This window comes from Leptosomus discolor, chromosome 6 (assembly GCF_034619465.1).
Source record: "Leptosomus discolor isolate bLepDis1 chromosome 6, bLepDis1.hap2, whole genome shotgun sequence".
NCBI lineage: Eukaryota > Metazoa > Chordata > Aves > Leptosomiformes > Leptosomidae > Leptosomus > Leptosomus discolor.
In genome coordinates, this window is record NC_141396.1 from 3,032,747 (window position 1) to 3,047,716 (window position 14,970).

General features: G+C 42.7%; 1 protein-coding gene across 1 annotated transcript in view; it reads right to left on the reverse strand.

The window, feature by feature from the left end:
* DOCK1 (dedicator of cytokinesis 1) overlaps positions 1–14,970 on the reverse strand; it is a 311,635-nt gene that overhangs the window by 3,593 nt on the left and 293,072 nt on the right. The window contains exons 50-51 of the mRNA XM_086466312.1: positions 11,366–11,519; positions 6,982–7,127 (exon numbers count right to left, since the gene is read on the reverse strand). Of these exons, the coding sequence (XP_086322438.1) occupies positions 6,982–7,127; positions 11,366–11,519 (300 nt within the window). The remainder of the gene's footprint in view (positions 1–6,981; positions 7,128–11,365; positions 11,520–14,970) is intronic.

The window sequence follows — 14,970 nt, forward strand, 5'->3', positions numbered from 1 at the left end:
AAGAACCGCTTTGCAGAATTCAGGTTTATATTTCAGTGGTTAATTGTGAACCCGCTGAATCTTGAAGCACGCTTTTACTTTCTGAAAAATGACAGAGGCTGCTGGTTCACAGTCAAACCTATTTTGGGCAGAATCCTTGACTCACGGGTACCTCAGGGGAAGCAGAAACCTTATGTAAAAGGCACATCTGCAACACAGAAGCAATCTGTTCCTTCTGCTTCAAACATGAAATTGCTCCCACTTGTTTGTTTTCTCCTGACACAGAAAAGAATCAGGTTTAAAAACATTTGTCTCCATTCTCCTACAGATATAAACTACACTACACTATACACGTTCAGGATGCAGTAAAAATCAATTAAAGAAGAGGAAAAAATGCATTTTTTTCTACTCTGTGAAGAAGCAAAATAAGACACGATGATTTTTTTTAAAATCAGAAAACACTATTAAAAAACACAATAAAAAAATCAAACAAAATTTGATTGATTCCCAAAGATGGTCCTTGTGACACTGTCAGAGATTTCTTCCTGTGTAACTATTTTTCTCTGAAAATAAATGGTCATCAATATGACAAGCTATGGAGAGCCAGTCAAAAGCACTTTAGTTTGAAGGATTAACAGATCTAATTAGGTCAGAAGCAGCAGAAACGAGATGTAAATAGGTTATCAGCTACACGGGGCTGTGTAAATACATTCAAATACTGAGTTCGGAATTTCTCTGTCTCGCTTGCACTGTTGCTTTTAGCACGGAGCCGAGCTGCCTGACAAACAGGAACTTGCTTATTTAATATCTGCAATGAAAAATAACACATAATGCGAGGTCTTGACGGAATTTCCAACACTTCCATTCTGAAAGAGCGATAATGGGCCAGCAGAGAGAATCAACCCAGCTCCACTAATTTGAGCCAAATTATAGACAGTTTAAGCTAATTAGCTGTTTGACCCAGGGAGCAAAGTTAGGTGGAAAACGCTGCAGGTAACCGGTGTGAAATGACTGTTTAAACTCCGTTGTCATACTCCACCTACCGGAGTTTCACCTGACTGTGTATCACGGCCATCAGCTGCCCTCGCTGGAGCCTACTCTGATAAAACAAAGTAATTTTAAGAATCCTTCTGCAGCAGCGCACTTTGCGTGCTCCCACCCGCCGCGTGCCGAGCATCCCCTCCTTGGGCGACGTGAAAGTTCCCTCAAAACAGGCAACGCTAAATCGCTCTGAATCAGCATTTCAGATTTTCCCCACGGCGTTTTTTGGCAGGACGCTGGCTGGGGGGCAGCGGTGGCGTGTTCCCCGGAGGGACGCTCCTGCGGGGGTGACGGGAGAAGGGGGAGAGCTGGACCTAGCCGAGGTCTGCACCCCTCGTGCGGGGAGGACTTCGCTCCCGGTGCGTGCCCGCCGTGTGGAAGCCCAGCTAACGCCATTTTCCCTCCTTCTGCACGTGGAGGCCGTTAGGGTTTCAGACCGCCCTGGCAACTCGATGTTCAAAAGCGCTGGTTTTCTGCTCCGGCCCGTACACAAACAGACCTCAGGAGTTACGAGCAGTGCCCTCAGAACGACGGTTGGACTCCAGACTGAAACTTTATTTTTTACTGAAGGCCCAGGCCCTACGAGAGCAATAAACAACGGCGTAGCCAACCGGCCAGAGCAAAGCCCGCAGCCTGATCCCTCGTGGCGCCGAGGGCAGCGACACGGCCCTTTCCCAAACAAAATCAAGGGTGCCGCTCAGGGACGCATCACGGGCTCTCTATCTCCGGGCAGACAGCAGAAGAACACATTTTTCACTCAAAATCCTGTAATACGCAGTGGCAGTCCATTGATTTTGAGACTTATTAAAAAGGGACTGTGAGCTTTTTAGAAACTCGTTGCTTGGCAAGAGCTTAACCCACCAAACCCCAGCCCAGCCCAGGAGGCGGGTGGCGGAGACTTTGTGCTGGAGGAAGGGCTTGCAATGCTTCCCATCCTCAGCAGGCAAAAATAATGATCAAATGGTAAATAAACGCCAAATTTTGATATTTTTTTTTTCTTTTGGGCACATTATATATTCCTATGCATTGTGGAAAGCCTTTGGTCAGAGAGCCTGCTTTTTAAAAATCCAGAGTATCAGACAGAAGTGGAGACATTAACTTCCATTAGTGAGCAAATGCAGCCCACAAAGTCGACTTTCTTATTTAATATCATGGATTAATAACGCCCTTTTTCCGATTTCACTTTTTCCGACATCTCCACGGGATAACGTTCCTAACGACTGCCCTCCTGCTGCTGTGGTAAGCAAGCCGGGGGTGAGCCTTGGGCCACCAAACCAGCAGCGGGGATCCCGGGCAGGTGGCACCATGATGCTCCTGAGGCCTCCCCACCAGTCGCTGCCCTGGGGGCGGGGGGCTGCGTGAGGCCCCCTGGAAGGAGGGGGATTTCTCCTGAGAAATAACGTCAGAGGAGGCACAACTGCAAACCCTGAAGTAGTGCTGCTCCTAACTACCTGCTGCCTCCACGGTTTCAGTTGGGTTTCCAGCCTCAACTCCCCTCCTATGCCCACACGAGGACAGTGCATTTGCTGGAGCCTTTAAGCTCAGTTTTTGCCCGTTACCACTGATGTAAGAGATCACGATCTGCCCTGCAGTATGTGCAATGCGACACACAAAAAGTCCCCCTGGATTTTTTTCCCTTCTGTGTAAACGCTTGCATTATACCCAAATAACCAGCCTGAACGCTCCTCGTGCAAGAGGATCCCAGAGAGCCAAAATAAGCACCACCGCCGCCAGCCACGGGAGACGGCTGCGGTCCTCGCACCACGCACCGCTTCAGCCTTTGCTGTCGCTCCTTGCCAGGGTCTCTATCTACGCTGGATTGATCGAGATGTTCTCGTCCAAACCATTATCTGATGCTTAGTAAGTGTTATAGCCGGTATTATAAATGTAAGTGCTCCTTTGTCTATTTTCTTTGAGTTTCCCTTCTCGCTGTGAATGCTAAGCAGGCAGTTGATTTGTATGCAAGGGTACGGATGAACCCATAAAGAATGAGAAGTGCCTAAAGGAATCCCTTGATGTAATAATAATCCTTGCAGGAGTCGTAGACTTTTTTTTTTTTTTATGTTCCCATATATTATTAAGAACATTTTTAGCAGAACAAATCATACAGTGCAAGAAAATATATATTAAGGGTCTCACAGTCAGCAACGAATAAGACAATGAAAAAATTATAATTAGGTGATCGCTTGGATAAAAGACTTAAGGTAGACCAAGTTAACAGTGGACTCCAAATAACCCAAGATTACCTTCTCAGATACTAAATGACAGTACTGCCTGCAGTTTGATTTGAAGCATTTGATGCATTTATCACTGCATGCTTTTCAGTTCACTGCAGCACTTTTTCTGGTTTTCGTAACCGACTGTAAGACAACCAGAGTGAACAATGTAATAATTTCTCATACAAGGAGATATTTCCAGTTTAAAAGCTACTAAGATAATCTTATCTATAATATTTTTGACCGATTTTTCTTCACTGATACAAAGCCTGTGTAATTTAAAAGATGATCAGTTTACTAGGCAGAGAATTACAAAGTTATGAAGTATGTAGCTATTTGACCCACGAAACACAAGGCATTAAAAAGTGTGGAGTGGGATTTAATCACAGCACTAATAAGACTCTACCCATCTGATCTTTCATGCCCAGCACTACTCACTTTATGTTCTTTAGCAGCTTCCTTCCTACAGGCCTGATGAAATAAACGTGCAGAGTGACTGTTATAAGACTAAGGTCTTTCCTAAAATTAATTCTAAGACTAATACACGTCCCTTTATGACATACCCGCTTTAGATCCATTTTCCAGACTTTGAAACTAGACTCCCTCATCTTGGAAAGCTTATGAAAATACAGAAGCTGAAGAAAACTTTGGACAGTTAGCTAAGGAGATATAGCCTATATTGGACCGCATGCCTAAGGTATACTTAAATCCTGAGGCCCTTCAACACTGCATGTTAGACAATGGGGTCCATTTCTACAATCACAAAATATATCAAAAAAAAAAAGAAAGGAGTCTGAGCAGTGAAGACTGTAAAGAGAAAAAATATTAAGACTTGAAGAAAACTTTGCAAAAAACCAAGAGAGCATATTGCTGCTGATTTCATGAACTTCCATTTAATGATGTGGAAACGCTGCTCACGACAGGTACAGGAGCTGCACAAGGTCACATCTGCAACGGCAACGAGACTGAGGCTGGAACCTGAGTCGTCTTCAGGGCTGGGCTCCAACCATCACAGCACGATGGCGCCTGCAAGTAGCGCAGTAAACACCCAGCGTTTGTCCCACCGAGTGGAAACCCCTCCCCAAAGTGCCTCACAAGGAAGGGAAAAGGAACCCACCTATTGGGATTTTATTTCTCACCGTATGTTTTATCATCTCATTGTTTAATGCTTTTTAGCTAAAAACTGAACTCACATCAGCAATCCTCAGCTACCACCGTGACCCAAAATTTACAGTATATCATACAAAATAAATTTACTACTCTGGAGCTCATGCAGGAAGGAGTTCAAGAAATTTGAAACCTCATTTGAATTTCTCAGCTTTCTTCATAGAGATGGATTGCTTAGACAAAACTCCTGGCAGCCCTCCTGTACATTCTGTAATTTTCCACTTAGAGGTCTGCATTCAGGTTGAGCGAGAGCTGGCCCCTGAGAGAGAAGCCAGGGAAACGGGTAAGAGCTTAGTACGCTTCGATGGAAATCAGAGGAAAAGGGTTCGCAAAAAAATTTAGTGAAAACATTTGCCAAAACCATCCAGACGTGGGAAAGAACAATGGAAGAGAGAACGGGGATATAGAATTTTTCAATATATGCATATAATGAATAAAATACAGTGTTTTGAGTAACACTACTCACATTCTTGAGGTTACTTCTATATCTGTTCCACACCCCCACCCCCACCCCCATTTAGCCTGAAAATACTGAATTTCTGCAACAACACAGTTACAATTTCAGCCATGGAAAAAGCCAGACTTGTGTACTGTTGTGCATTGTGATAGTCTGTGTTAAACAAAACTATTCCCAGGGTTGAAACTGAATTCCTGCCTGACTCTTTCTCTGCTGAGATTAGAACTGTTTTCTCTAACCATGAAATCTACGGAAAAGCAAATTACTCAACAGAATTTCATTTGAATGACAAACTTCAGAGAAATCCTGGAAGACACCTCTGGAGACAAAAAAGAATCATTACCGTCAAGAATTTTTCCACAAAGTAACAGCCAAAGTTACACATTTCAAAGTCAACGAAAAGAAAACCTCTTGTGTTGGGTCTGCGTGGCAAGGCTTACAGGGGTGGCTTCTGTGAGAAGCTGCTAGAACCTTCCCCCATGTCCGATGGAGCCAAGGCCATCTGGCTCCAAGACGGACGCGCCACTGGCCAAGGCCGAGCCCATCAGCGATGATGGTAGCGCCTCTGGGGTAACAGATTTAAGAAGGGGAAAAAAAACCACCCCTGTGCAACAGCAATTGCAGCAGAGAGAAAGGAGTGAGAGTATGTAGAGAACCAACTCTGCAGACACCAAGGTCACGAAGAAGGAGGAGGTGCTCCAAGTACCAGAGCAGAGATTCCCCTGCGGCCTGTGGTGAAGACCATGGTGAGGCAGGCTGTCCTCCTGCAGCCCGTGGAGGTCCATGGTGGAGCAGATCTCCACCTGCAGCCTGTGGAGGACCCCATGTCAGAGCAGGTGGATGCCCAAAGGAGGCTGTGACCCCGTGGGAAGCTTGTGCTGGAGCAGGCTCCTGGTAGGACCTGTGGCTCCATGGAAAGAGTCGCTCAGGCTGGAGCAGGTTTGCTGGCAGGAGTTGTGACCCCGTGGGGGACCCATGCTGGAGCAGTCAGTTCCTGAAGGACAGCACCCTGTGGAAGGGACCCATGAAGAACTGCAGCCCGTGGGAAGGACTCACTTCTGGAGAAGACAGAAGGACTGTCTCCCGTGGGAGGGACCCCAAGCTGGAGAAGGGGAAGAGTGTGAGGAGTCCTCCCCCCGAGGAGGAAGGAGCGGCAGAGACAACGTGTGATGGACTGACCCCAACCCCCATTCCCCGTCCCTCTGCGCCACTCGGGGGAAGGAGGGAGAGAAATCAGGAAGAAAGTTAAGCCTGGGAAGAAGGGAGGGGTGGGGGAAGGTGTTTCAAAATTTGGTTTTATTTTCTCTTCCCTGATTTGATTGGTAATAAATTAAATTAGTTTTCTCCGAGTCGAGCCTGTTTTGCCCATGGTGGTAACTGCTGAGTGACCTCCCTGTCCCTGCCTTGACCCACAAGCCTTTCATTATATTTTCTCTCCCCTGTCCAGCTGAGGAGGGGAGTGATAGAGAGGGATTTGGTGGGCACCTGGTGTCCAGCCAGGGTCAACCCACCACACCTCTTTAGACAGGTTGTTTTTTTTTTTTTTTCCCCCAAAAAGAAAATAAATGTCCCTTCTCAAAAGTGCTGCTTTAAAGAAAAAGACCAAATTATTTTTAAAAGCTTCCAGGATACAGGAAACCAAGTTTAACAAGTATATTTTCTTCAGAAAGCTGTTGATGATGAAGAGTGCTTCTGAGCGCCTTTCCTCAAAGGGGGCACACGTGTTTGCCTCTAGGAAACAAGTGGCAATTGAATGTCGACAGAACAGAGCTCCAGAAAGGAATGATCCCAGGTACATGCTTTATCTCCTTTCCTGAGACAGGATTGAAAGGCTATTAAATCTAATTTGCTGCTGAGACTATATCCGGTCGGTTTAAGCTCCCTCACCAACGCAGCTAACAACATTTTGCTTAGTCTTCTCCACCAGAATGAATCCAACTTCCCTTCACGTTGGTCCCTGTGAACGATGCTGTTCCCTCACACTCCAGACACTCGTTTGCGACTGCAGAAATCTCTGGATCTGCCGACACGTCCACGAGCAGGATTACCTCCTGCTGTGGACTGTTCAAGGTACAAAAGCAAAGAAAACTGCAGAAAATGATCGTCCTCTCTGGGACTCACCCTTTGATGGGCAGGAGGGGAGGTCGTCGGGCTGATCAAGTCTTGACTTTCCATGAGGTTCCCATAATCGGCCATGCTTCCTTTGAGAGGCAGGGGAGGAGGAACGTCGGGGATGTCGGAGCTGGACATACCATTCAGCTCCAGATCTGGAAAGATCAACACTGAGTTAACTCTTTCAGCAACCGAATCAACTCCAAAGATCCAGATTGCGTCAATTCTTACGGCATCGATACTGCGATAAAGGTGCACATGCGGGATCTTTGTCTGCTCTTCACTGCCTCTATAATTATCTGCAGCTCATCTAATGAGGGATTTTAAAGGGAAGTAGAACAAATGAACCCACCCCCACATTGACGGGAAGTACGCACTGCGGAGTCACATCGGGCTAATTTTTAGGATACGCTCAAAATACTTGAATGATCCCCCTCTTTTTAATAGAAAATAATTTTTACTTCGGATTTCACGCCAAAATATTTGTAGCTTAGCAAATATAATTTTCTCAGCTGTAAGCTCTGCATTTTCACCTTGTACATTAATACACAATAGAAGTTTTGGTAAATGCACTAAGAAAATATAATCAAGCTAAGCTTTATTTACTTTCCCCCGGTAAAATAAAAGCTTCTTGTTAATAAAATGCACAAATGAAAGCCTATAATTAACTACATCTCTCTCAAAAACCTTCAAACTCCAGGTAACTATAATAAATGAGCAGTCATTAGTTGTTGAGTAAATAAAATCATGGAAGAGAAAGTACAAAACATTTATTATTACTGTTTGCTGGGCAGAAAGCTCCCTTTTCTTAGCAGATAAATCCTAGCAGGTACGTGCTGTAAGGCGAATAGCAGGTGCTGTAAGGCGAATAGCCTGAGGGACAATAAAGTTTATTGAGGCCTGAGTGATACATAGGTTTTTGTGTAGAAATCCACCCACGGTGTATTTCAGGGCAATTCAGTCATTTTAACACAGGCAAACCCCACTGTGAGCTCCACCAGATAAGAAAATTTATTTTTGATAAATTAGGGAAGTGTTTTCATTTAGGAAACGAAGAAAGGTTATTTTCATTTTACTGGGGTGATTTGCGAAACAAGTGGAGGACTTGCTTATGCAGATATTTTTATTGCAAACTATCTTACAAAAAGAATCCTTTTATTGTTCTCTAAAATGGGCTCTCGCTAACACAATTTAACTGTAAGGTGGCTGTATTGATTTGTCACTGAAAACTGTAATTTTTCTCTTCATCCTTTCACTTGAACTTTCAGCCACGCCAGGAAGAAGAATATTTTCCATCCTGGGACTTCAAAATTTCAGTGGCTGCTTCTACATCAGGCTGAAAAGTGTTGTTTGTCCTCCAGGACCTGAATTTCTCATCGCTTTTTCCACTGCTCCTCTTTTTCATCCTTCCTTTTCTACACATATGGGATTTCTTCGTTCCCCAAACATTCATAATACTTTCCTTTATAAATACCTCCATCAGGATCTACTTCTGCTAAGCTCATGACATTAAACATGTAACGGGAAAACAAGGCTACCCATTTGTAACTAACTATTGATGCTGTGAATGACCTTCCCTATTCATTTTGTATGAACTTCCCAGCCATACCGCCCATCTAAAGGTCGTGGGCATTTGAGACCGTCAACCTCAGCAAATGGCTCCTTGACACACATCCTGCACGTCTCATCCACAACTGTATATACATCTATCCATATATCTATACTTGTATTTGGTTGGGTTTTCCATGCAGTTCAGGATAATAGTGGGAGATGTTTGGAAAATGGTATTTTCTTCAGAGTTGTAGCTCTAGCTAGAACTTTAGCAGAACCTTGAATCTTGCTGCAGGAAGGGAAACCTTCCTTTGGTACTTACTGTAAACAAGCCATGTTTTTTAGGTCTCACTAGATGCATTCCTTGGGTGGAAACTGAAAATGAGTATGACAACACTCTATCGCCCAAAGATAAGGTGAATTTAACTGCCCTGAACACTTAATCTTTGTATCTTACATGATTTTACAGTATCTACTAAATTAATCTAAGTCATTACATGTAGACTAATAGGTGCTACCAAGAAGACGGTAAGACAAATTTTGGTAGGAGTTACACGGACCCTTTCTGTCTTTAAGGCTGACATTCGGAAGATCCATGGAAACGCAGCTGAGCAACGTTTTCACTGGAGCTGCAGAGGAAACACGGCGTGAGGGCAACTCTCTTTTAACATCTGCAATACTCTGACCAACCTGGATGGTCACCGACTGTCCAAGCAAGTGTGTCCTGCTCTGCTTCTGTCCCTTTCCTCGCATTCCCCAGCTCCTGTTAAAGTTCTAATCTTCTACAGCCCCCACTGTGTTCCTACAGCCTGTACGTGCCACCTTCACAACCTTTTGCAAGCCAGAAATAAATCCCTGTAAATGTGGACAGAGCATTTCCATCCACTCGAATAGTTCATAATATACTTTAACAACATTTGTGGACTCAAGTCTGGCAAACTATTTAGTAGAACAACAATTTTCTATAACAACAAAAAAAAATGATTTGCCCTGACTAGCTAATCTCTCACTCAGTTTAATGAAATTCAGGAGTCACCTACCCTACTGCAGAAACAGGAATCAAACATAAACTCCAGTAACTTTCAGTTGTGTTTCAAGAAGATCTATTTGCTATAGATCTACTAATTTTCTCCTGCTCAATCCAGCTGAACTATACCTCACTAACTCAGTCATTATCCAAATAATTACTCATCCCTTCTGGTTTGCTATCATTGTTCAAGGTGTTTCATCAGACTACCACGGTCTGAATTTTTATTCCTTACTGGACATGTGCCACTGAGGATATCTTTGAGCTGGCAAGAGATCAGACAGATGACTTTTTTTTTTTCATCTTAACCTAATGACCAAATTTTACACTCCATTCTCCTAAACTGCCAGCTAACAAGCAAGCAGTATTGCTTAGCAACCCATTAACTGCTTTTAGCCAATTTGTGCACTGAAGTAACTTCTTCATCCTTAGAATTCCTAAAATTTTCTATCACTACAATTCCTCAAAAGATTACGGACAAGTCCCACGGATTTTGCAATAAGCTGGACCTATTTTACATAACACCCATCAACCTCCAGCACACAGACATAAATATTCTCAGAAATACATGATAGCTTCGGATTATTTTTTAAAAAAAGAGATTGAGTTAGTTTTAATAAAAGGTACATGGGAAGAAATAATCCAATTCAAAGAGTGATTTTTGCAGGAGTATGTATACCCTACTTCTCTGTTTTCCCAGTTTTTAGCATACCGGGTATTTGGCTATCAAAACTGTAAAGAAAGGAGAGAGTTCAGAGTTATCCAAATCTTTATTTTGGTTGTCTGACCAGGCAAAGGATGTCTGACGATGCAAAGGAAACCCTGCATTGACTTGCACTTGCTTATCCCTCTTCCACATGTTTGCAACCAACAATTTCAAGCCATTGGAACATCACCCCATGCCTTTTAGAAGGCAATTCTGTAGCTGTTGATTTGAGAATAAACACGTTCCTTCTCACAGGACATATATCTGCAGTCGGCAACAGGAACTTTCCAAAGCACTCACTATTTAAGGGAAAAGGTTTTAAGTATCAAAAAAAGTAAATAAAACAGTGAACTTGTCGAACAAGGTTTTTTTTCTTAAAACTGATTATCTCTTCTCCTCTTTACTAACATTAAACTCCTGACCATCGTACTAGCAATTGGGTACATCAAAAAGATTTTATTTATTTATTTATTTGTGCCAGATGCTAGTGACCCAAACCTCTGAATAACAGTTTTTTGGAAAACAGCACTGGCGGTGTATTGCATCCAGTTTTGCAATGAGGTTTCCTGAAGACTGAAGCAAATACATGATATTTTACAGAAAAACTAAGTGATAGATGTTAACATCAAACAAAAAATACATCAAAAACACTGAGTGGTGTTTTTTTTCCCCTTCTGGCTTGTACTCACTATGTAGCAAATAAAAATGCTTTTAAGGTACAATTACATTAAAAGATTATTTTTTCAGCCTTTATGCTCCAAAATACCCTAAATACAACACAAAATCAAGTACAACACCAATGTTTGACAGTTACTCTATACCTAAGTAACTGTTAATGATTACTCGAAAAGGAAAAGCAACTTCTTCAATGCAACAATTTTGCTTGCTTTTGTAACATGTTGAAATCATTCTTGCTGGCAAACGCACGAAGCACAACGTTAAGAGGTAAGTTCTTGTTCCTGCAAGCAATCCCACGGTGACGGCAAAAAGACACTCAAAGAACTCAAACCAAGGTGTAACGCAATGCTCAGGGAACACGTCCCCCCACTGGAAAATACTTTGCATAAAATTGCTAGGAAAGGAAAAAATAGTTAAAAATAAAGACTTACTGGACTGTATGCTGAAAGACAGTTTTGTCCGTGGAGTTATCGGGGGTGGCGTCCCTTGGGAGCTGGGAGGTGACGGAGAGACGGAGAAACGTCTTTCACTTGAAATGACGTTTATGACTTGGCTTTTCGGTCTCTGTGGTCTCAGCGGGCTGATCTGCACAGGGACAAAACCAGTGGGACAGTAAGGGACACTCGGTACTGAGCGCAGACCTGGGGATTGCTCCATTTTCCCCACCGCCTCCTGAGCAGTAAGAGGCCAATGACACCACACAATACTGCTGATGTAACGCGCTATTTCACAGCTCCAAACGTTTTCCCTTCTCCCCAGGAATCACCATCAGTCTTAATGCACACACCTTCCCATAGCCTGGCATATCCTTCTGTGAAGAAACGAGCCAATTCCCTAAACACTTGCTTCATAACAGCTAAGGAAGTCTACATCCTCACACATTCAAAATCTTTTCTTTCTCCTCTTTCTTTTCACATGGCTCTACTTCCTTTTCACAACTTATTTCTTTAATTATTTGCACAGTCAAACTCTCTCCTGAGGAAGACATCGTCTGTCCAGAAACACTTTCTTGATGGTGCCTGTTTGTGCTTATATTTAATTCACTGAAATATCCCTATCGCTCTGACTGCTTCACAGACCATTTCAATTTTCAATCAGAAACCCTGAAATGATACTTGTAACCCAATGGGGAACTAACGCCTTCGTTTGGGGGTGGCGTCACTTGGGAGATGGGAGGTGATGGAGAGACAGAGAAACATCTTTCGCTTGAAATGACGTTTATGACTTGGCTTTTTGGTCTCTGAGGTCTTAGTGGGCTGAGTTTAATTCTGAGCTTTACTGTTTGTTACCCATCCACTGGCCCCCATATTTCTAGTAATCGCAGTGAAGAGAGGAATTTTTCTGTTTCCAAAAGATGACAGAAAATGGAGCACAGCCTGAAGTTAAGAGAGGAATTACATCCAAGGTGCTGAATTAGGACAAAACAGAAAATGTCAGCAGCAATTCCTGCTTTTTTCGAAGAATTTTGTCCTTTCACAATGTTTTTTTCAGAAAACATGCTGTGAAGGAGAAATCTAAAATGAAGTACGAGTGCTGCCTTTTATTTTCAGAAAACAAATCCTAAAAGGGTTTGCATAAAAGGCCGTGTCTCTGAGACCCTTCCACGAGAAATGAATGACCATCAAGTTGAAAATTCATCAAGACTTCATGGTAACCTTTCAGAAATTTGCCTGATACTAAAATTCAAGTCTTAAAGACTCCAAAGGTTTCTCCTTCCACTATCTTTTAAAGCATACTTTTAGTAGAATGGATAAACAAAGTAATTACTCCCTCAGAGTCATGTCATTACAAAAAAGCAACCAAGGAAAACACACGGATGGATCAGGAAACCTGCAATGCCAGAATCAAGAGAAAACCCAACAACTAGAACCAAGTTCCAAAGTTAACCTGGTCTGTAGCTACTTATCTCAAATAAATTTTAACTGCTGTGTTTGCCAAGCCTGGTCCTCTTCTTAAAGCTTCACATAAATCACGGTTCTGAGAGGGAATATAAGCTCTTTAGAGACCACTAATCCATAATGAACCCATTGCTAATTTTTTTTGGTCTAACGAAAGCAAGATCAATAGTGAGTGATGTTACATGCCACTAAATCAATAAAACGTACAGCCTGTTATTCGGATTTCTAACACAAGCTTTCGAGTGGTCTGTTAATTACCTGGCTTCAGTGTTAGGTTTGCTATCAGCTCATGGAATCAAAGAACTATCAACGAGAATTTATGTTAAAGAAGTTTATGTGATACTTAAAAGAGGATCTAAATCTCTAGAAAACTATAAAGACATTACTGATCATCTTCACATACCAAAGCGCTTAATTTATCTTCTGATAACATCATAGTAGTACAAGATCTCTGTAATTAGGGCTTGCGTTTTGATCAGTCAATAAATTCATTATGAGTACACTGAAATTTGGAAAAAACCATTTAAGCCACACAACCAGACAAATCGGCCTCCGAATGCTCCATTTTGAAGAAAATGTAAAAGCTCCATGACATAACTCTGCAGTTTTACAATCTTCCCACATTCTTCCATGACGGTTCACTTGATTGGAAAAAAATAATAAAAAAAAAGAAGTTCCTATGTAAGAAAGTCCATCGCAGCGATGGAAACCCTCATTTCATTAGGCAACATCATCTTTGAAAAGAGGAGGAGCAGAAGCTCCGCAGAGACGGGAACAATCACTGACATGCCTGCTGCGCCTCTCCCTTCAAATTCCCTATAAATTCAGTATCACGCTTGCAAGTACGTTGCACGAACCAATTAGTAGCAAGGAACACATGATCCCGAACAGATTCATAGATAGGGTTATTGATGCATCCTTCTCTCGTGAAAGCAAACCACTGACACCTACCTTTTCGTGGCTGGTGAAGGGTAATTTAGAACAGGAGTGTTGTCAGGCAACAGGTAATTGTGTGTGAGTAGGTGGGCGGGCGGGTTAATATCTGAAAGTGGACTTGTGAATCGTCAAGCACCAGCCTGCTACTGGCCAGCTACAACTGGTGACACCTGGATGAAATAGAAGTGACACACACCAAATCCTCCTATTAACAAACAGGCAGGAGGCAGAGCCAGCGATGAAGAGGCTGACCACGCTTCTGCACACAGACTGCTTTTGACATACCCCACTGCCCAAATCCACCGTGGGTTCTCATTTACGTGACAAGATCGAGCGCAGGTTTTCCAGGCTGCTGTGTGTCCTTCAGCATCACCTTAGACTAGACTTCATCACCCGGTCCTCCTCATGAGGACATGGCGTGAGACGTGGCAAAAGTCATACTGAAGTCGGCACATCGGGGTCTGCCACATCACTCCTACCCCCAGAGCCTCCTCCTCTCTCGCAGAAAGAAGGGCTCGACAGACGTGGCGCTGACAAATCTGAGCTGGCTGTTATTCTTTCATCTGTTTCTTGAAGGTTCTTAATAAATTGTCGTTGTACTAAAGCACGTCTTCTGCTGTAAAACTCCTGAATATCTTAGAAGTCAGAACCAGGAATCCGTTCAAAAATTCACTAAATAACTGAAATATTTTAACTGAATTAGCGAAGGTACAAGTGAGTTCTAAAGTTCTCAACAGAAGGAATCCAGTAACTATAATACAAAATCCAGTAACTGATAGCAGTTCGTTACCAAAATCTCACTTTAAAAGCTCTTTAAATCTTTATTTTAATTTCCATTTCTATTCAGATCTAGATCCAACTTTTCTGGAAAAAAAACAAGCCTTCATTTTCCCCCCTCCATTTCACCACCACCTTTCTCCAAGCGTGCAAACTTTCTGCTTCCAAGCTCGTAAGGCAAGAGAAGTCAAAATGCCTTTTTCTTCATAAAACACAGCAGTAACAGTGCTTTGGAGAGATTTCAGCTTAAAAAGGGAACTTGCACACAGTGCAGCCCACAAAAGTAGAACAATGGAAAAGCTGAATTCTTACCCACGAAAGATAACAATTTCCCTTTTATATCATTAATACGGGACATGTCTCCAGAGTGCAAAAATTTTAAGACAAATTTTATCTTTAAACTGCTTGACATCATCTGTACAAAA